General features: G+C 45.2%; 1 protein-coding gene across 4 annotated transcripts in view; it reads left to right on the plus strand.

The window, feature by feature from the left end:
• The window catches only part of RTEL1 (regulator of telomere elongation helicase 1), a 92,608-nt gene that overhangs the window by 8,287 nt on the left and 60,977 nt on the right, over positions 1-23,344 (plus strand). For 3 of the 4 annotated variants that reach the window (XM_063296874.1, XM_063296877.1, XM_063296876.1), the window contains exons 4-11: positions 591-672; positions 3,152-3,212; positions 5,634-5,709; positions 8,272-8,356; positions 11,280-11,345; positions 17,155-17,308; positions 18,585-18,623; positions 19,431-19,509. In XM_063296874.1, the coding sequence (XP_063152944.1) occupies positions 591-672; positions 3,152-3,212; positions 5,634-5,709; positions 8,272-8,356; positions 11,280-11,345; positions 17,155-17,308; positions 18,585-18,623; positions 19,431-19,509 (642 nt within the window). Of the gene's footprint in view, positions 1-590; positions 673-3,149; positions 3,213-5,633; positions 5,710-8,271; positions 8,357-11,279; positions 11,346-17,154; positions 17,309-18,584; positions 18,624-19,430; positions 19,510-23,344 lie in introns of those variants that run through there. The other variant, XM_063296878.1, reaches the window with a different exon arrangement.

The raw sequence follows: 23,344 nt of genomic DNA on the forward strand, positions 1-23,344 counted from the left end.
AGTACAGGAACACACGCAAATAAAAAGTAGCACCATCCTGGATCAGACCAAAGGCTGAATTTTTTCCCCAGTATCCTGATCCATAGAGGCAAATCAGATATCTCTGGGAAGCCAACAAGCAGAACCCAAACGCAATAGTACTTTATCTCAACTGCTGTTTGGAGGCTATTGCGGATGATAATGGAGATCATAAATAGCACAGATGACTGTTAGCCATTGGTGATTTATCTAGCTGAGAGTATTTCATCTCTTTTTAAAGCAGTCCAAGTTGGCATCCATCACTCCCATCTTGCAGTGCATTTAATGGTGGTTTAATGATGTTGGTTGAAAAAGTGCTTCCTTTTATCTGTGATGATTCATATTGTTCAGCTGTGTAGGATGACTCTGGGCTTTAGTATTTTCACCAAGGGTGAAAAATTTCTCCCTGGCCATGTCGCATAGTTTTATGCCTATTTATCTTGTTTATCCCGCTCCCATTTTACGTTTCTTGTTTTTCAAACTAAAATATATAAAAAAAACATTTTTTGTTTTCTTGATCTGTATTTTTATATTACATGGAAATGCTTTGGATCTTTTTTCTGTTAAAACAGACCCAAAGTGTGTGTGTTGGGTTCCAGAGACCAGCTTTGCATCCACCCTGAAGTTAAAAGGCAGGAAAGCAACCATATGCAGGTAAAACTCTACGTGCAAAATAACACTGGCCCAAGATAATTCTGCTGCTCTTATGGTTGATAGGGAATTCAGCCTCCCTATTTCGAAACTTAATTTTATCTTGTGCTTTTCTGAGTCCAATTCAAAGCATTAGTCTTTCCCCTTCGCATCTGAAGGAACCCTGTCTTCAGATATATCCCTATCTTTTACATTCTTTAGTAGAGAGCCTCCTATCATCTAAAGCCTTTCTCAACTTTTTGACCCTGGAGGATCCCTTGAAATATTTTCCAGGCCTCAGGGAACCCCTGCACATTCAGGCTCAAATATAGGCCAAAAGTTACAAAATTATCATATTCATTTCATGGGTAGGCCTGTATCTATGCATTAACAGTGTTCTTAAACTAAAAATGAAGAATGAAGCTTACCTCTTTAATATGAAGTTGCCCAAATTTAAAATAATTTTTAAAATAAATCATGATCTCCCAAGGAGCCCCTAGTGACCTCTCACGGAACCCGAGGGTGCCACGGATCCCTCATTGAGAAACCCTGATCTAAAGTGAAGTGGTTGGCCACCAGGAATAAAGTCCTCCTCTGGTGGTAACCTGATTGTGAGATCTTCTTCAGAAGGATCCTGCAAATACCTGTTCATTTATTTAATCAATTTAGAAACCCAACTTCTAATGACTCTGAAGACTTACAATGCAAAAAGTAATTCGGCATTTCAACGTCAGGCCAAGGCCTGTTTTACTTTTTCAAGCCATAATTTTAATCTTGTTTATCTTTTTTTATTACAGCTTTTAAAATGTTACTGTATTTAGTTCGTTTAGCTTCACGATGTGTTTGGATTCCCCCTCCATTTTTGTATTTAAGTGGTTTCTTTTAATGCAAATAACGTTGGGAATTTTTTCTGAAGGAAAGTCCAATTGCATTAATACAATTTATTTATTTATTTATTTATTTATTTATCTATTTGCATTGTATCCTGCCTTTCATTCAGTATAAAGAAATGCAATCTAAAGCAGACAGCTTAGATAGACTGTCATTTAGGATAGATAGCCTGTTGGTTGCCGCCACGTTCTCTTTGCAAGAAGGGCAGAAACTTTTGAGGGATCACTAGTGGATGTCAAAAAGGGCTTTTAGGCAGGACAACATTCAGAAATGAAAGGCAGCCTTTATTGTTGAGCAGCACAGTTAGGTCAAATCTTACATTACAATCTTGCCATTTTTGCTTGGTAGGGATGGATATTTCCTTCTGTACCAATCGAAGTGAATATTTGTAGCTCAGGGTTGAACTGTGGAGTCCTTGGTGCTCTCTGAGCCTGGTTGTTTTCCTGCAGACGTTTCATTGCCAGGCTAGGCAACCTCTTCAGTGCGAAGAGGGATAGGGCCTTGCTCTCGGTTTATATGCCGTGGCTTGCCCTGCTTGTGTTGGTGGGGGTGCTGTTCTCTCCTTGGGAGTTCCTTGATTGGGCTGTGGTTTGCTGCTTGGTTCATTGCCTGAGTTAGTAGTTCCTTGATTAGGGTGTCTTGTGCTGTTTGATGGTTCATCTGGTGTTAATCCTAGTGTTGATTTTTGCCTATCTGGGTGTTGGTTGCTGGCAAGGGAGTGTGCTGGTCTTTTGGCTTTTCTGTTGTCTCTTCTGAATGGTATGTAGATGTTGTTTACCTCTACTTGTCTGTTGATGGCTGCTTGGTCTGAGTGCCAGGCTTCCAGGAATTCTCTGGCGTTTTTGGATTTGGCTTGGTTTAGGATGCTCAACAGTTTCCCAGTTGAAAGTATGCTTGAGTCTGTCCATGTGTTGTGAGATTAAGGAGTTCTCATCGTGTCTTCTGACTGCCAGTTGGTGTTTGTGGATGAACTCTGCTAGTCTTCTGCCAGTCTGTCCTACACAGTGGCTGTTACAGTCTTTGCATTGTATGTTGTAAGTAACTCCTGTTTTTTCTTCTTGGGCTATTGGGTCTTTTGGGTTAGTTAATATGTTTTGAAGAGTTTTAGTTGGTTTATGTGCTATGGTGATGCCATGTGGTTGTAACAGTCAGTTGCTAGTTTCTGAGATGTGAAACAAGAAAACAACAAGGCTCAGAGAGCACCGAGGACTCCACATTTCCTTCTGTTACTGTCCAGCAAAGATTTTCATGATTGTACATGCTGGGTTGAACCCTTGACATTGCCTGTGCTACATTCTCGTGTCCATTTCTCAATCTTCAGATGAGGAGAACATTAAGTGGTGATTCGTATGCATAGCTAACAAATGTGGCATCTTAAAAAATGAAGCTAAATTCCCACGATCCCTTGCCCGTGCCACCTGATGATTTTGTAGTCAAGACCAGTTGAAGGGTAACAGACTGCATGTGTCAGAGCTAAGCTGACAAGTTCCCTCTGCAAGGAGCTTGCAGTCCGTATTTCTAGGAAATAAGGGGTGAATTTAAACAGTGCGGTTATGAACATACTTTGGCTTCATTATGAAATGCACTGAACTGGATTTTAATTGATTTGCAGATCCACTTGTGTCGTTTGAAAGTGACAACTCGGACGTGTCATTTCTATAACAATGTGGAAGGTAAGTAGCGTTGGCTGATGTTGGATAAGGCTTTTATTGATGGGGGGCACATTGGTGTTAATGGTTTGTTACATTCACCAGCTCTGGTTCACCAAGCCACTATAGTCATGGTTTGATGGGCTTATAGCATCGTTAACGAGTTTAATATACACAGCCTATATTCCTGTGTATTGCTTTGGATAGATATTCGCTGATTTAGCTTTCAGATTATTAGGCTGGAAAATAAGACAGGTTAAACAGGTGTCTAGTCAGCATATGAGTTTCTCAGTAAGGTTTTCTTAATAACTACGTTGAGATTCAGGCTTGGCCGACCATCTGTCTTACTGTGGCACAACCCCGTTGAACGTTAAACGCCAAAGAGTTGCTTTGGAGTAGGGTGGTGCCTGAATTAAATCAATAAATTAGTGCAGAAATGAGAGGAAATTGTTGCAGCAGAATTGGGTAATTGCACCCAGAAAACGGCCCTTCAGGTATATACAGATGTATATATTTTAATCATAGGAACCAGGGTGGAAGCTGCAGTTGCGTCCTGAGTTTAGGAAAAGTTAGCCGTGTCTTCTCTTGGCTTGCAGCCGAGCACTGCTTGGACCAGCCAGTGCTTGTAATGTGTTGAATCCCTTCCGCCCTGGAATGGTTTTTTAATTACGACCGTGGAGGGGTGAGGGATTATGATGTAGCGTTAATGCATTAATCAGATAAAAACTGCAGGACTTGATTAAGGCAGGTGGGATCTCAAGCCCTGTTAAACATAGCCTGTCCCTTCAGGCTCTCCTGATAGGGTGTTCTTCCCCAGCCCTGACCATTTTGTTGGCTGACACTGGAGACACATTTGTTTTAAAATAAGGGATACAAAGGGGAAAGCTGTAGCAAAGAAGTAGCATCTGCACAATTGCAGCAAGCCGGTTTCGTGTTTAAAAATGGTGCTGGTTGTGCAAAAAGGCTACTATGGCATCAGAATAACGTCATGTCCCCCACCCCACCCCTGTGGAGCCCCATGTCAGGGAGAGGACGATTCTGACAAGAGCTGTTGTCGAGCCCCACTTAGCTGGCAAACTCAGGAACCACACAGCTTTCAGAAAGGCCAGGTGAGGATAAAAACGTAATCTTGAAAGTTGTCAGGGTGAATTCCTTTGCAGGAAGTCAGTTAAGGCGGAGTCGCCCTGAAGCACAGCCCACAGCCACCATATCAGGGCTGCGTTGCCTCTTCTCCCAGAAACTGTGCTCCTTCCCCACTTCCCTTCCGCCGTCTTTCACAGCTACCTCTCAAAAAGGTTTAATAGTTCTGAAAAACTGCAGGAATCTTGCATGCAGTCGTTAAGCCTTGCCCCCATAAACCACTGGAAGGGTGTATAACTTTTCTGGGCTAAGGGTCAGCTTAGCCTTTGGACCAGGGTTTCTCAACCTCAGCAATTTGAAGATGTGTGGACTTCAGCTCCCAGAATTCCCCAGCCAGCATGCTTGAAGTTGAAGTCAAGTCCATTCACCTTAAAGTTGCTGAGGCTGAGAAACATTGCTTTGGGCAGTATGCAGAGGCTGTACTCCAAAAAGCAGTGGTTGGGGCTAGACAAAAACTAAATATTACATTTTGTACCGCTACATTTTAAACTTTAATATGATGATTTGCTTGTCACAGTTTTAAGAATTTTTCTTTCTTGGTCACCCTAAAAATTATGATACAGTTTTCAGAGGCCATTCCCAATGGTCTTGTGTGACTGTGGGCCCCCAGGTTTTGCACCCCTGAAGTCCCATTTTGTTAATTGCTTCCCCTCCTTACTGTTGAGAGAGAAAATACATGTCAGCCCTACAAGGTAGACCAGGCTAAGAAACCAGCACCATGTAGGTCAGTATTACTTTTATTGTAACAGCTGGAGTGGCAGACTCTTGCATGTCTGAATGTGCTGCTCCCTCCCTCCCTTTACCTGCGTGTGAACTAGGGAGCGGCTTCTCCGAGGTGTTTTCTCCAGTTGCTTTCTTGGCCCCGGCCCAGGCCCCTCATATCTGACCATTGCCTTGGTAGCAGTTCTTCCTCCCATCCTTGAAGGCCATTCCCTCTGCCCTCTCCAATACACAGTGCTAATGGTTTAGTGTTATAAAACATTCCAGATGATATTTTGTTTTACCAATCAAAGCGATGTTTTGTTTAAAAAGCTTTCCATTAATTTATACCCTTTTGTATTTTTAAGATAGGTGAGCGTACTGTTGATCTATTCACTGTTATCATTAGATTTACACTACCCAGTTTCTTTCAGCCCAAAGACTGAACCCAGGATTTTCTATTATCTAGTGGTGCATAAAAATACCAGTCACATCTCAGGCCACAGGTGCCACAAAGGCCCGAGGCTGATTAATGAGACTCCAGCACAGAGACGGTTGCAGTTGTATTTGCTTCAAATATACATTTTCCCCCCTTTTTTCATGTAGAAAAAAGCACCGAGAAGGACCTGATTAATCCCATCCTGGACATTGAAGACCTTATTAAAAATGGAAACAAACACAGGTCATTCTTTTTAAAACTCTGTCTTGCTTTCCTGGAGATATAGCTCAACAACTGCTTGGCTTAGTATTAAGCTGAAATGGAAAAAGGGAACCAGGTTTACCAACATAATTTTCAAAACTGAAGGCAATTTGATGCTTTTTTGCTGAGGATTGTGCAGAAAGGATGTTTAGTATTGTTGATTCTGGGATTGGCCAGGATCCCTACGTTTGCCACTGAGAACGAAGGCTGACAGCACAAGTATTCAGGTTGTTTTATATGCCTTATTGTGATCATCCTTAAAGCAAACTTCACATGTGGCTCTCGTTAGAGGTGGCTTTCTGGGATTCCTCAGGGCTCTGCTGTGTCCCCACTCTTACATTGCCAACATCTACAGTGCATGGAGCTGCTGGGTGAGGTCATCTGTTGGCACAGGTTAGGTGTCATCCAAAGGCTGATGATACCTAGTTCTACATCCCTGCCCTGGGCCAACTGAGCGATGCTCTCAAGGTTCGTTCTCAGGGTCAGGGGGCTGTGGGGGTGTCGATGGGGGAGAATGGGCTTTGGCCCAACCCTGGCAAGACTGAGTGGCTGTGGGTTTTAAGGCCCCGGGATTGGGAGGTTTTCCATCCTTAACTCTGCCTGGAGGGTCACTTCCCCAGTCAGAGCTGAGGCTCATCTGGGGGGTCCTCCTGGACTCACAACTTCTGCCCAAAGAGCAGGTGGCAGCATGCCAGGAGAACCTTTGCACAGGGTCGTCTTCTGCACCAGTCGCACCTATTCCTGGCCCAGGAGGCCTTGCTCACAGTGACTCATGCCTTTAGTCACCTCATTTAGATTACTGTAATGCGCTCTACAAGGAGCTGCCCTTGAAAAGCACTCAGAAACTGCAGCTGGTCCGGTGTGGGTGGTTTGGGGCATTTCCATAGAACAGTATTGTTCCCAGTGGGATTCTGGATGCAATTCAGGCTGCTGGTTATTACCTCTAAGGCCCTGCATGGCATAGGACCTGGCTATTTGTGGGACTGTCTGTTTCCATTGTCACTGCCCTCCTCACCAGATTTAGCAGGGAAGGCATGCTCTGGGCCCCTTCCATTAAGGTTGTCCCTTCCAACAAGATGATCCTGGATCGTGCCGTCTCTGGTTTCACTCTCTTCATAGAATAACCATAATCAGGTTGATCCTGACCGTGGTAACCTTTTCTAAGGCATTAAAGACCTGGCTGTTCTCCCAGGCGTTTGGGCCGTATGGTTAGGCAAGCTCTGCTAGCTAATGTTGGTTAATATTATTCTTAATGAGTTGGATTGTGTTTGTAGCCTTGGACGTTATGATTTTTGTTGAGCTACTGTTTTTAATCCTTGTACGCTGCCCAGAGTCACTTTTGGGAGATGGGAGAGTTTATAAATTAAATAATCAACCTTTTGCAAATGTGGGTGATGAATATAGACCCTGTTATCTACAGGATTTCATATATCCATGTTCATGGGGAGAGATTCCAATATGTTTGGCATGTACATAAAAGTATTTATTGGGCTTCACATTTCCAGCAATCTGCTGCCAGTCTTCCCAGTAGCCTGCCCAGCTCCAGTCTTCCTATTGCAGTATTTTTCAACCTTGGCAACTTTAAGAGGTGTGGACATCAACTCCCAGAATTCCCCAGCGAACATGCTGGCTGGGGAACTCTGGGAGTTGACATCCACACCTCTTAAAGTTGCTGAGGTTGAGAAGCACTGTCCTATTGTATACCCACCAATCTTCTCAGCCCTTTCATCCTTTTTTCCCAGTGCTTTTTCCCTGATTTTCCAGGGTTCCAGAATCTAGCCCTCCCCCTTTCTACAGACTCAAGGCCTCATTATCCCTGGTTTTATTATCCCTGGCCGTAGCCAAAACGGAACTCTCGTGAATTACAAGGGGCAGCATTATGTCAGTATTGAAAAAGAGTGCTGGAATAGGCCTGCGGTTGGAAAGTGGCAGTTCTTTCGACTTAATAGCACCTAATGAATTTGTGGCCCAGCCGCAAGTTGGGTATCCCGGGCTGTAGCATTTGTTCATCTATTATGCTATGCATGTTTTTGAATGATTTTTAAGTGAGGGCTACCTGTATCCGGCCTCTCCTAAATTATTAACCATCTGTCTCTGAGACATAGCTGATTAAGTAAACATGTAGTTTTTTCAGTGAGTGATACAACTGTGACTGAGAAATTACAGCGTAATAGATAATCTCTCTTCCTGCCAGCTTTATGAAGTTCCTTCTTTCAATTATTCTTCCTCTTATTTTGTATTCCTTTGAGATACATCTATAAAAAAATAAGTTCGTTAAATGCTAAATCTAAGACCTTCCCTGTCCTTCAGCCTACTTACTTTGCTGCCTTGCAGGGCGGAAGGCTTTATTCATAGCATTTTCTTATTTAGATTTGAGCAGAGATGTGGGCCACATGTAAACATGCTAGGTCATCTGCTTTTAAGATCAGACTAACTTACTAAAAAGGTGGCAGGTGGTTCTTGATAGACACAATAAAGCGTTATTGAACACAATTTAACCTAGAGGGCATTGTGTAATTTTTATTTTCTTTTCTCTTTAAACAGAGTTTGCCCCTATTATCTTTCTCGGAATCTGAAACAGCAAGCAGACATCATTTTTATGCCTTATAACTATTTGCTGGACTCAAAGGTATATGATGTATATGATGAGTTTTTAAAACAAAATCAAATCCGTTTTGTACATTTTGGGAAATGACCTATGGCATTTAGAGACTCTGTGATGCCGATAACTGGATGTGAGACCCTAGGTTGAAGTTGGGCTCTAGGGAACAGCTGGGTTTGTCCTCATGTGATGTAGAATCTAGATCAACCCAGGAGTTTGTGGTCACAGTGGCAATTATGGAGCTGACCCCGGTCATCAAGTGCCTGACACATGGATGGTTGCCCTTATGATCCAAGGGTGGAGGACATTATCATTGAATCTTTGTCGTGGTCAGATGACTCTGGTTGCTCCCTGCAGGGAAGTTGGACTTACTAGATTGGTCATCCCCATGCAGCTGATGAACCTGATGAGCTTCAGAGGGATCTTAGGACTTCTCTTGAGGAACTGGTTGACAATTCAGCCGAGGCCTTCGTCTCCACCTGGAATGGGCGTGTGACAAGGGCCTTATGTCGGGTTGCCCTCTGTGGCCTGTCCCTATGTGTTGATCCTGGGGATCTCCCTGGTTCTCTGAGGAGCTCAAACAGAAAAAGAGACCCCTAGAGTGGTGTTGGAGGAAAACAAGGAGTGAATCCCGCTAAGCACATGTGAGAGTCTACATTAGGGATTTACACTGTGGCAGCAAGAGCAGCAAAACGTACCTATTGATAGGTGGCCAGCAACTTTCTTTAAGCTGACCTGCTCCCTGCTAGGGAGAGATTGACCTCAAGAGCATCGACACAGCTTCTGTGAAAAATATTTTTGGCATCAGACAGATAAAATTGCTCAGATCCTCTCAGAGTTGGGCTGGGCAGCTCAAGCGGAGGCGATTGTGGCATGGTCTTGCTAAGCTCCCTGGGAAGAATTTGATCCTGTCACTCCTGATGAAGTGAACAGGATCCAGAAAACTTATTTGCATTTATTTTCCTCTCGTGTTGTCTTTCTGAGGAAGGGCAATATTTTGCTGTTATTACATGGCCTACTTTCTTCTTTTGTGTCCCATAGGGTTCTGGTGGTGGGGGTTTTTTTTTTTTTTTTTTTTTTTGAGAGCTTTCTCCTGGCAACTTTAAGATTCTGATTTATCAGAGGGCTGTCCTGCAGCGTGTCTCCTTTACTTTCATCCTTCAAATATACTCAATATCCTCTGGGTTGTTGAGCTTCCTGGTTGAACTTCGCATATTTGACTGAGTTCTGGCAGCTGCAGCGTCTTTCATTATGGAAACTTTGTCTGCTAACATTTTTCCTCTGAATAACTAGATTTACAGGATCCTGTTAGCCTGCTTCAGACCAAAAATGTCTTTACTTAGCAGAATTCTGAGCCTTCATTACAAGATTTATTGAGCTGAGAAGGCTAAGCAGCTGAAATACTACCCATACAGAACTATTTTATCCTCTGAATTAGTTTAGGGTGGAAATTTACTCTCTGTTTTTTCTTGAGAACGTGTCTTTAAAATGATTCTGAATTAGCTTAGGATGGAGAGCTACTCTCTGTTTATTCTTAATAACGTCTCTTTAAAATGGTGAGGAGGCAGACCTCTTTGCAGGTAATGGAGAGCCTTTCATCTGACCTTTTACAAACCATCTCCTGAATCTTTATCAGCCTGTGAACTAACCGCTATTGATCCCTACTGATTGTTAGTTCACTGGTTTGAGAGACAAGGAAGAATGAGCCATGAGGTTCTGAAACTCCAGAATGAGTTACCATCCTACCTGTTTACCTTGTAATTTTTTCTGCTTTTAGCAAAAGTTCTCTATGCAATTTCCATTCTTTTTCCTCTTTTTTTCTTTTCTTTAATACTGTTTTAGTACCAGATTTTGAGTTATACATAAAAAGGAATTAGACATTTTGCATTGGCATTCATACAGATGGAATCATGGAGGATTTGGATGAAATGACAAAGTTGTGCTTTTTTTTTGTTTCGTGTCATATGTTCTGAAGTAAGAGAGTGACAGGTCATTTTCATCTGTTAGCGTTTAAGATTCCTTAAATTCATGCTCCTTATATTTCTGTAGAACAGTGTTTTTCAACCTTGGCAACTTTAAGATGAATAGGCTTCAACTCCTAGAATGCTGGCTGGGGAGTTCTGGGAATTGAAGTCTGCACATCTTACCGTTGCCAAGGTTGAAAAACACCTGGGGTAGAATCTCCATTCGTACTAGAGAATGGCCTCCCGCTGTCATTCTGCACTGGTGCTTACTGAGTATCTGTCAGGCTCTGCCTGCTACCCAGTAAAACACAGACGCTAGAGTAGACTTTAGGTTCTGTTTTTATTGGAGTATAGAATGCATGCCCTTGGAAAAGCTGAGAGTGAGTGGAGCGCGCCGGAATGGGATTTAAATAGCCCGCGCCGGTCAGCGCTCCACCCCTCCTTACTCCGAGTGTGCCCCGAGCCCCGTTGGTTCCGTTGCCGGTAGGTGAGGGGTCGTGGAGCCCCTCCTGTGCTCCGGGCGTTTCCTTGACTGTTTTTCCCGGCCGGTGATGGGTCATTGCCGGGCGATCAGGTTCGTAATCTTTCTGGCAGCTCGGGCGCGCCTCGTGGTCGGGTCTCGTCCATTACCTTCTTTGCAACATTGTATCTCTTCCTTCCGCCCCTCGGCTAGAGTCGATACTCTGTTGCCAGCACCTGTTGCTCTCGTGGCCCCCGTGACCTGGCCACAGTTAGCTAGTTGCCTTTTCCCTTAATCCGCCCGGTACCCATTTCCCTGTATTGTTATGTGAGCCGTTGCGATGTCACAAGCATCGCAACGGTGATCATGACAGTATCAGATCTACGGAAAGGATGGGTTAGTTTCTTACTCAGCTTGCACTGCCATGACAGGGTCCCTTTTGGGAGATGGGCGGTGATTAATAAAAAATAAAAAATAAATTGTTGCAGCTAATTGGGAAGAAGTGTTGTGTTTTGCTCTTTCATAGAGTCGAAGAGCACACAGCCTGGACTTGAAGGGGACTGTAGTAATCCTTGATGAAGCTCACAACGTGGTAAGTAAAAATACGGTTGACTTGTCCCCAGTTTGTGCTCTTTGGAAAACGTTTTAGGTCCCCTTTTGCAGAAAAGTCCTACTATCAGTGTATATATAACTTAAGAGACCTTAAGCAAGCAAGGAACAGTCATTAGACAAACTCTTCCACCTTGAAGTGATGGAAAGGCTGAATCCCAAAAACATGCAGTAGAGAAGTGGTGCGGTAATGGTAAGCTCTATGTAAAACCTGCTCTTTGGTCAGAAGGAGCACATTTTTTTCCAAGTTTAATTTAGGGAGGAAGAAAAATATTTTAAAATCTTGCCTCCTCCCCCCTCGGAATTCTTATACTGAGGTTATTCCCTCTGTTACTGAACCTTAGGTGTGGAATGGGGGATATTATTATATTTTTCTCTCATTTCCTCAGGGGACCAGTTGTTAAAACTTTATTCAGTAGTAAATGAGCAAATACAGTAGGATTTAAGTTGTTTCTGCTTAGAGGACTCCAGTGAGTAGTTCTTTAGGGCTTACCAGTGGTTTGTTATTTATTGGGTTTCTGGGCTGCCAACTCCATACAGTCTCATGGCAGCTTGCAACCAAATTAAAACCTCCTTGGTGCAGCATAAATATATAAATAATAGAACAGGCACAGTAAGTCTAAAACAACATCAACACCCTACAGTCGAAACATCTGTGGTAAGAACAAGCAAACACCAACCCAGTGGGATCAAAACATGATTCAATTATAATCAACAACACTCTACCCATCACACGCAATAGCATAAAAGGAAACCACAAGTTAGATATCAGCCAGACAGCATCCACCACCAAAGACATCGCAGAACATTTCAGCGACAATATCGTCCCAGTCATAGTTCTTGCTACAGAAGAGGCCCCCGTGACCTGGCCACAAGGACCCAGGATTGGAGTTAAAGGGCCACTAGTGGGAACCGGCACAAAACTGGTGGTCCTTCCTTTTTGAAATGGCCTGCTATATCTCGTTTGATCCATCGTTTTGCAGGGGTTGCTCTCCTGCCTCATTCTCACTGAACCTACCCCACAACTTGGGTGCCAGTTTTAATTGTAACCTCCTCACATTCACTTTCCACAATCACACTTTACTTGAGAGGCCAGCAATCTGGCCAGCTGCTCATGTTGGCCTCTCCCAATACCGATTACCAAACACCTCCCCTCCACTGGAACCTTCTGCCATCCCAGATGATGGTAGAACAGCATCTGGATGCCCTCCCGTTAGTCCCAGGGATTTGCTGCCTACTTCACTCCTGCCTGTACTCTCACCAAGCTGGGGCCCAGGGCCCTTCTCAGTCTCCCTGCCTCTTTCTCTCCGAGAGATGCCTCATCCCATGTGCAGGAAGTCTCCTGAGCCTACCTATGAGGGGGTGACGATGTTTCAGCAAAGATGCCAGTCTCACTGGGGATCCCAGAAACCAAACTATGCCAGAAGAAGACCTTGCGTACTAGGACTCAACTGGCTCTGCTTTCCCAGAAAAATATCCACTATAAATTAGCATGTGTGAAAGCAAGCAGTGAAAGAGGTAGGGACAGCCGGCTTAAGTAGGAAAAGGAATATCACCACCTGGGAAATGTGTCTTCCTCTTGTATCCCTTGCTGAAGATACCACATTACCAATTTAAGATTTGTTGTTGTTTATTCGTTTAGTCGCTTCCGACTCTTCGTGACTTCATGGACCAGCCCACGCCAGAGCTTCCTGTCGGTCGTCAACACCCCCAGCTCCCTCAGGGACGAGTCCGTCCCCTCTAGAATGTCATCCATCCATCTTGCCCTTGGTCGGCCCCTCTTCCTTTTGCCCTCCACTCTCCCTAGCATCAGCATCTTCTCCAGGGTGTCCTGTCTTCTCATGATGTGGCCAAAGTATTTCAGTTTTGCCTTTAATATCATTCCCTCAAGTGAGCAGTCTGGCTTGATTTCCTGGAGGATGGACTGGTTGGATCTTCTTGCAGTCCAAGGCACTCTCAGAATTTTCCTCCAACACCACAGTTCAAAAGCATCGATCTTCCTTCGCTCAGCCTTCCTTATGGTCCAGCTCTCACAGCCATATGTTACTACAGGGAACACCATTGCTTTAACTATGCGGGCCTTTGTTGTCAGTGTGATGTCTCTGCTCTTAACTATTTTATCGAGATTTGTCATTGCTCTTCTCCCAAGGATTCAGCGTCTTCTGATTTCCTGACTGCAGTCAGCATCTGCAGTAATCTTTGTACCTAGGAATACAAAGTCTTTCACTGCTTCTACATTTTCTCCCTCTATTTGCCAGTTATCAATCAAGCTGGTTGCCATAATCTTGGTTTTTTTGAGGTTTAGCTGCAAACCAGCTTTTGCACTTTCTTCTTTCACCTTCATCATAAGGCTCCTCAGTTCCTCTTCACTTTCAGCCATCAAAGTGGTATCATCTGCATATCTGAGATTGTTAATGTTTCTTCCAGAGATTTTAACTCCAGCCTTGGATTCCTCAAGGCCAGCTTGTCGCATGATGTGTTCTGCATACAAGTTGAATAGGTAGGGTGAGAGTATACAGCCCTGCCGTACTCCTTTCCCAATCTTAAACCAGTCTGTTGTTCCGTGGTCTGTTCTTACTGTTGCTACTTGGTCGTTATACAGATTCTTCAGGAGGCATACAAGATGACTTGGTATCCCCATACCACTAAGAACTTGCCACAATTTGTTATGGTCCACACAGTCAAAGGCTTTAGAATAGTCAATAAAACAGAAATAGATGTTTTTCTGAAACTCCCTGAGTTTTTCCATTATCCAGCGGATATTGGCAATTTGGTCTCTAGTTCCTCTGCCTTTTCTAAACCCAGCTTGTACATCTGGCAATTCTCGCTCCATGAACTGCTGAAGTCTACCTTGCAGGATCTTGAGCATTACCTTACTGGCATGTGAAATGAGTGCCACTGTTCGATAGTTTGAACATTCTTTCGTGTTTCCCTTTTTTGGTATGGGGATATAAGTTGATTTTTTCCAGTCTGATGGCCATTCTTGTGTTTTCCAAATTTGCTGGCATATAGCATGCATTACCTTGACAGCATCATCTTGCAAGATTTTGAACAGTTCAGCTGGGATGCCGTCGTCTCCTGTTGCCTTGTTATTAGCAATGCTTCTTAAGGCCCACTCAACCTCACTCTTCAGGATGTCTGGCTCTAGCTCACCGACCACACTGTCAAAGCTATCCCCGATATTGTTATCCTTCCTATACAGGTTTTCTGTATATTCTTGCCACCTTTTCTTGATCTCTTCTTCTTCTGTTAGGTCCTTGCCATCTTTGTTTTTGATCATACCCATTTTTGCCTGGAATTTACCTCCAATGTTTCTAATTTTCTGGAAGAGGTCTCTTGTCCTTCCTATTCTATTGTCTTCTTCCACTTCCGCGCATTGCTTGTTTAAAAATAATTCCTTATCTCTTCTGGCTAACCTCTGGAATTTTGCATTTAATTGGGCATATCTCCCCCTATCACTGTTGCCTTTTGCTTTCCTTCTTTCTTGGGCTACTTCTAGTGTCTCAGCAGACAGCCATTTTGCCTTCTTGGTTTTCTCTTTCTTTGGGATGTATTTTGTTGCCGCCTCCTGAACAATGCTGCCAACTTCTGTCCAGAGTTCTTCCGGGACCCTATCTACTAAGTCCAGTCCCTTAAATCGATTCTTCACCTCCACTGCATATTCCTTAGGAATATTAGTGAGCTCATATCTAGCTGATCTGTGGGTCTTCCCTAATCTCTTTAGTCTGATCCTAAATTGTGCAAGAAGAAGTTCGTGATCTGAACTACAGTCAGCTCCAGGCCTTGTTTTTACCGACTGTACAGATGTCCGCCACCTTTGGCTGCAAAGGATGTAATCAATCTGATTTCGGTGTTGTCCATCTGGTGAAGTCCATGTATAAAGCCGTCTCTTAGGTTGTTGGAAGAGAGTGTTTGTTATGCAGAGTGAATTGTCTTGGCAAAATTCTATCAGCCTGTGTCCTGCTTCGTTTTGTTCTCCCAGGCCATACTTACCTGTAATTCGAGGTGTCATTTGACTGCCCACCTTAGCATTCCAGTCTCCTGTGATGAAAATAACATCTCTTTTAGGCGTGTTGTCCAGTAGGTGCTGCAGATCCTCATAGAACTGCTCTACTTCAGCTTCTTCAGCATTTGTGGTTGGGGCGTATATTTGGATCACTGTGATGTTAGATGGCTTGCCCTGAATTCGAATTGAGATCATTCTGTCGTTTTTTGGGTTGTATCCAAGCACTGCTTTAGCCACTTTACTATTAATTATGAAGGCTACTCCATTTCTTCTGTGGTCCTCTTGTCCGCAGTAGTAGATCTGGTGGTCATTTGATGTGAAGTGGCCCATTCCAGTCCATTTCAGTTCACTGACGCCCAGAATGTCTATCTTTAATCTTGACATCTCACCAATAACCACATCCAATTTGCCCTGGCTCATAGATCTTACATTCCAGGTTCCGATGGTGTGTTGATCCTTAGAACATCGGATTCGCCGTTCACCACCAGCACCGTCGGCCGCTAGCCGTCCTTTCGGCTTTGACCTAGCTGCGTCATCACGTCTGGGGCTAGTTGAGCTCATCCTCTGTTCCTCCCCAGTAGCATTTTGACCATCTTCCGACCTGGGGGTCTCACCTTCCGATGGTATACCGACATATCTCTGCTTGTACTGATCCATTAAGTTTTCGCGGCAAGAATACTGAGGTGGGTTGCCATTACCTTCCCCAGGGATCGCATTTAGTCTGACCTCTCTGTCATGACCTTCCCGTCTTGGGTGGCCCTTCACGGTTTAGCTCATGGCATCATTGAGGTGCTCAAGCTCCAGCACCACGACAAGGTAACGATCCTTTGCTGAAGTACCAATTTAAGATAAGCTGATAATAATAAGGTAATCCTCCCTGCTGGAGTATTCTGATCTACAGAATGGTTCCCTTTCCATCACTGTTAAGTCTGGCTTGGCTGTTTGCTATTAAATGAAGAATACAAAGTGTGAATGGTCCTTTCAGATAGTGCATCTTCATGTTGAAACCAACATTTCCAGCTGAGAAATACCCTAGTTTTTTATCCAGTGATAAATTATAAGGATACGTTTCGAATTAAGCGTGCAGACGTTGCTTCCAGATTTGGGATCATGTATCGGTTCAGATGTATCTTTATTGAAGAGTGGGAAGCCATGTTTTGTCTGTAGTGGGTACCTTTCATTTCAGGCAGTTATGTGTAGTCTGTTTGAGAGACACGTAATTGTACTTAAATACCATGTTTTCCCCCCACTCTCATCCTTGCTATCATAAACAGGCACAGCTGCCTTATGAGCATATAGGAGTGAAGGACTGACAGCTTCACTGCTGCATCAAAGTGGGGAAGGATCTTACATTAATATTTAACTCTTGCTTCAGAAAAATATGCTGTCTTCCTCTGCTACAACACACTACCCTTAAGTCTTTTGATCTGAAGCATGATGGAGAGTATTAAGGACCCTCTGAAGTTATTTTGGGGCTTTCCTTAAGTCATAGAACAAGAATATAAAATTCCCCAGTGAAAAGATATTTGTATGACAGCTTGTGCCTTGCTCTGAAGCATCTGGTATTGATTGATGACAGCAGTCAGAACAGAGGACAAAAAGGTTTGGATCCTGCTTGAAGCAGCCAACTAAACATATTAAAAGGGATGGTTTTCTTTTTGTTTACTCTTTTAATACCGCTGTCTTTGCAGCACAGGAACTGCCCTTCCACAAAAACGCAAAGGAACTGTTTGTGCGACTGATCTGGTGAAATGCAAAAGGTTTGGTTTTTTTCCCCCTGTTCTAGGAGCGGCTGTGCGAAGAATTGACATCGTTTGATTTGACTCCCTATGACTTAGCTTCAGCTGTTGATGCTGTCAATATAGTTTTAGAAGACCAAGCCAGAAAAGTTGAACAGAATGAAATGAACTCTGAATTCAACATGGACCATGTCAATGCAGGTAGATTGTCTTAGTGCACAGGAACGTACAGACTGACTGGGCCACCTAAAAGTTGAGGGCATTGTTTTATAGCAGGCATACTCTTGAAAGGATAACTGAGTGGACAACCCTCCTTGGAGGGGACACTTCCCTGGGTGGGGGAAGAGGCCTACCTGCCACGGTGAGAAGGCTTCTTCTCTCTCGGCCATCCATCCAATGTCATTCAGAGGAGGGGGGCCTGAAGACAACTTAAGCATCCAAACAGCTACAGATAGTAGGAGAAAACCTTTCTTTAAATACTTTGATCCCAAACTCTTCAAGCCTTTAAAAATCTGCAAAATTTTGAAATGGGCCAGAAGACTAGAAGCAGTGATATTATGTAAACATACAGGCCCATCCCAGTTAGCAAGCAGTTCTATTTTGGGATAACTGAAGTTTCATCAGTCTTCCAAGATAGTGAGTTAAAAACGCATTGCAATATTTATTTGTTCTTTCCGAGATTTACCCTTGAATTTAAATAAATGACTCCAAGATGGATTAGAAAGAAATCTACCCACTGTCTCTTTTGTTTATGCACAGACACTGCTGTTCTGTGGAGGGGATTTGGCAGTGGGGGTGATAAAACTGTGTGAGTAATTCTGGGCCAGTTTGGGACACTGGTGTTTGAGGGGATTTATAGTTTTTTTCTCGAAAGGTCTAAGGGTTTTTTCCCCCTCTATATCAGGGAGTAATTGAACTCTGCATGACTTTATAAACATAAGAGACAATGGTTAGTATTCTGCTGTTGGCATAATCTGCCTTCGTATGATTGTGCAGAATGGCTGTTTTGAATCTGAAGTGGCCTGCAATGTTCCCATCAACATTCTTGGCAGTACCTCCCTGTCTTAATTTTTTCACCCATCACAGAAGTCTGAAATAAATCTCAAAATTTATTTAATAATAGGTGCAGATATATTACAAGAAAATTTATCTTTACATGAATATATGGAATGGTGAGAGCCAGTTTGGTGTAGTGGTTAAGGCACCTGGCTAGAAAGTGGGAGACTGTGAGTTCTAGTCCTGCCTTGGGCACGAAGCCAGCTGGGTGACCTTGGGCCAGTCACTCTCTCTCAGCCCTGGGAAGGAGACAATGGCAAACCACTTCTGAAAAACCTTGCCAAGGAAACTGCAGCGGCTTGTCCAGGCAGTCTCCAAGAATCTGACATGAGTGAACGGATTAAAAAAAAAAGTGGAATGGTAGGGAAAGATGGCATCTGCTCTAAGGCTAAACTGAAGGAAAACTCCTTTTCTTAAACAGGACTAAACATGGACCTTGAAGATATAGCAAAAATAAAGCGTAAGTATGTTTTCTTGTAAACATTCAGTCTAGCCAAAATAACCCTATACAGGTAGTCCTTGCTTAACATCCACTCATTCAGCAACTGTTCACAGTTACAACAGCACTGAACAAGGGGGACTTATAACAAGTCCTCATAGTTGCGGCTATTGCAGTGTCCCTATGGTTACGTGATCGTGGTTCGGGCATTTGGCAACTGGCTCACAATTATGACGTCCTTTGGTCACGTGATCGCCACTTGAGACCTTCACTGCCAGCTTCCCACAAGCAAAATCAATGGGGAAGCTGGCAGGAGGTCACAGATGGTGTTCACGTGACTGTGGGACGTTGCGACTGCATGGAATTCACCTAACAACGGTAACTGGAACTGCTGTCGTAAGTCGGCACAGTCACGTGACATAGTGCCTTATGACTGCGTTGCTTAGCAACAGAGTTCCTGGTCCCAATTACCATCAGTAAACTTTTTTGTTCCAAACTTTGTCCACTTATCACTTTGCATGATTGATCTGACCATTTTAGGATCTGGTGGTGTAGAGGTTTGAGCTGCTCATGTATTTTAAAAGTGTATTCTCTTTTCAAAAAGATGCCTTGCATGATGGCCTTCTGCATATATGTAACAGGGTAGGCCCCTCACTCTATTCCATGCCCTGGATTAAGCAAAAGGGACCCCTTGCTTGATAGAAAAACAGAGGAGGTTGTGTGTCCGCCTGGCCAGAGAAACAAGAGACAGGACTCCCCCCACCCACCCAAAGTGAGCATCCATTTATAATTAAATTTTTACTTGCTTTCTCTTTATGTGCCTTAAAGGGATTCTCCTTCAGCTAGAAAGTGCTATTGATGCTGTAGAGCTCCCACCAAGTGGAAGTGGACTCACGAAAGATGGAAGGTATGTTCCAGATTATTATTATTATTTTTTTTTTTTAAACCCCTTCCAACTTGGCATTACTTATTCCTTATTTTCACATGCTTATGTTTTGGCCAGCCTGTCCAGCTGGTGCTGTCCATAGGTGATGGGCGTATTTTTCCTGGCACTCAGAGCTATTATGGCTGAAGTCTGGCAGGAATTCCCACCATGGCCAACGCAATGCCTTTGGGATGATTGCAAGCATGAGGCAATGCCCCTGTCCCAGTGCTCCTCCCTTGTAAGTGATATTTAAAGGCAGGTGGCTCCAATCCAGTGGAGATTTCAGGACTGATCTTCTTCCATATATTTTATCTGATCCCCCATTTATTTATTTATTTTATTTTATTTATCAAATTTGTCACTGCCCATCTCCTCCCGCTGGAGGGACTCTGGGCGGTTTACAACAAAATCCTCAATAAAACAATAAATATATAAAATACATTATAACATTACATATTATTAATAATATAAATAAAAATAAAGTCCAGATGGCTATATCTCATTCAGTCTTCATGTGGAAGGGGTACTTCAAGGCACTAGTCAACCCCAGGCCTGACTCCTCTCCTCCCCACCCCCCAGCTGGCAGAGCCAGGTCTTCAAGTTGCTCCGGAAGGCCAGGAGCGATGGGGCTAGCCTTACCTCCGGGGACAAGATGTTCCAAAGGGCAGACGCTACTACAGAGAAGGCCCACCTCCTGGACCCCGCCAGATGGAATTCTCTTACCGACGGGGTCCTCAGCATGTCCTCTCTGCAAGATCGGGTGAGGCAGGTAGATGTAACAGGGAAGAAGCGGTCCCTCAGGTAGCCTGGCCCCATGCCATGTAGGGCTTTAAAGGTGATAACCAGCACCTTGAATTGGACCCAGAAGCAAACTGGTACCCAGTGCAGCTCACGTAGCAAAGGTGTTATATGCACCCTTCTAGGGGCACCACAAATAGCCCGCGCGGCTGCATTTTGGACCAGCTGAAGCTTCCGGATACTCTTCAAGGGTAGCCCCATGTAGAGCGCATTGCAGTAGTCAGTATGGGAGATAACAAGGGCTTGAGTGACCGTTCAAAGGGCCTCTCAGTCCAGGAAAGGGCGTAACTGGCGCACAACACGAAGCTGTGCAAAGGTCCTCCTGGCCACGGCTGCCACCTGCTCTTCAAGCAGGAGCCGTGAGTCCAGGAGGACCCCCAAGTTACACACCGGGTCTGTCTGGGGCAGTGCAACCCCATCCAGAACCAAAGATGACAAAGTCCTGGATACGGAAGAGCCCTTAACCCACAGCCACTCCGTCTTGCCAGGGTTCAGCTGAAGCCCGTTGTTCCCTATCTAGGCCCCCACAGCCTCCAAGCACCTGGAGAGGGCAGTCACAGCATCACTTACTTCACCTGGATGGAAATATACAGTTGAGTATCATCAGCATACTGATGATACCTCATCCCGTGGTGACGGGTGATCTCACCCAGCGGTTTCATGCAGATGTTGAATAGGAGAGGAGAGAGTACCGAACCCTGCGGCAGCCCACAAAGAAGGGGTCGAGGGTTGGATCTCTCCCCCCCTATCACCACCGACTGGGACCAGCCCTGGAGGAAGGAGGTGAACCAGCACAAAACCATGCCGCCTACCCACAACTCCCTGAGCCGCCCCAAAAGGATACCACGGTCGATGGTATCGAAAGCCGCTGAGAGATCAAGAGCAAGGATGGATGCACTGCCACCATCCTGCTCCCGCCAGAGATCATCCATAAGTGCGACCAATGCCGTTTCCGTCCCATATCCGGGCCTGAATGCTGACTGAAAGGGTCTAGGGAATCCGTTTCATCCAGAACCCTCTGGAACTGTAACACCACCACTTTCTCAACCACTTTCCCCAGAAGGGGAGGTGGGAGACTGGACAAAAATTATCCAGTGCACGGGTCCAGCGATGGTTTCTTGAGGAGGGGTTGTGCCAGCGCCTCCTTAAAGGCAGTTGGAAACACCCCCTCCCTCAAGGATGTATTGACCATCACCTGGACCCATCCACGTGTCACCTCCTGAGCAGCTTTCACCATCCAGGAGGGACATGGGTCTAGCTGGCACATGGTGGTGTTTACTGTCCAGAGGATCCTGTCCACTTCCTTGGGTCCAACAGGATCAAACTTCCCAGATAGTTATCCAGTAAGTCTGCTCCCTTGGTATCTCCACGGACCATGCCTCACGCTTGGAATCTAACGTAGAACAGATCCAAGCGATTTTATCCTGCAGATGCTCTGAAAACTCCTCTGCACGGGCCTGTAGGTGGGTCACCCGGCCCACCTTCCCCAAAAGGGATCGGGTGATTTTAAACAGGGCCGTTGGGCAGCATTCTGCAGACGCGATAAGGGCGGAGAAGTATTGGCGCTTCGCCACTCTTAACGCCACCAGGTAGGGTTTAATAGCAGCTCTAACTAGTGTTCGGTCAGATTCGGTCTTTGACTTCCTCCAGCGGCGCTCTAGACGTCTCTTAATCCTCTTCAGAACCCTCAGCTCCTCCGTGAACCACGGGGAGTTTCGGGTTCGATGGGGTAAGAGAGGTCGCACAGGCACGATCCTGTCCAAGGCCCCAGCCGCCTCTCTATTCCAAGCAGCAGCCAGGGCCTCTGCTGGACCGTGCAGCAGATCCTTGGGTATAACCCCCAGCTCCCTCTGAAACCCTACTGGGTCCATCAGTCACCGGGGCGGACCAATTGAATCGGTCCAGCCTCCCTGCGGAGGGGGGCAGCATAGGAGAATCTCAGGGCCACCAGGGTGTGGTCTGACCATGACAATGGGGACAGCTGTAACTCTCCCCTCAGGTCACCTTGCCACTTTTCTGACAAGAAAACCAAGTCCAGAGTGAGGCCACTGTCTCGAGTTGGGTCCCAAATAATTTGGGACAAGCCCATGGCTGCCGAGCCACCTCCGAGGCATGCCCCAGGGATGGCAGATTGAAGTCCAACAGAACCATCAGCCTGGGGAACTCCACTGCCAACCCCGAGACGGCCTCCAGCAGCTCAGGCAGGGAGGCTGCCACACAGCAGGGAGGCTGGTACAGCAGCAACACTCCCAACTGTTCTCGGGAGCCCAACTTGAAGAACAGGGTCTGACAACCAGCCACTTGCAGAGCAGGGCCCCTGAAGGCCACCAGAGGCTTTTGAATGACAACTGCCACCCCTCCTCCCTGCCCTGGTGTCTCAGCTGGTGCCATACCGTAAACCCGGCTGGGCACATTTCCGAAAGGGGCACCCCCCCCTTCAGGGCCCAGCCAGGTCTCAGTAATACACGCCAGGTCTGCCCCCTCCTCAGTGATCAAATCACATATGAGTGTAACGATTGCCTGTTCAAAATCACCATCAGACTCACGCAAGGCTTTCATGGATATCTGATTTAATAATGAATAGTGTGCAGGATCACAAGCAAAGCTGAGCATAGTGAAAGCGCGGGATTTCTCCCAATAAAACCCCAAGCAACTCCCAGTCCCTCCCCCCAAAGCCAGTACAATTCCATGCCCGCAGGTGCCCCTAACGGTTCCTGCCGGTCTGCAGGAAACATCCTTGACAAGGCAAGATAACCCAAACATGCATTCCTCATTCTTCCCTCCTCACATCGCAGCCTGGTACAAGAAACAGGAGCAGCCCCCTCCCACACAGCAACCCGTGTCAGCCCCATGGCATGGGAACCCGTTACGATGTTTTCCAGGAACATTGGAACAGTACCCATGACATGAGGGGGGCTTTGTTGTTAACAGACCTGGCGTTAAGTAGCAGCAGCTGGAGTCCAGGGCCCCTATTAATCTGCTGGCCAGGGCCTGGGTCTGAGCACAGAGGGCCGGAGCA

Source organism: Candoia aspera, chromosome 3 (genome assembly GCF_035149785.1).
Source record: "Candoia aspera isolate rCanAsp1 chromosome 3, rCanAsp1.hap2, whole genome shotgun sequence".
Taxonomy (NCBI): domain Eukaryota; kingdom Metazoa; phylum Chordata; class Lepidosauria; order Squamata; family Boidae; genus Candoia; species Candoia aspera.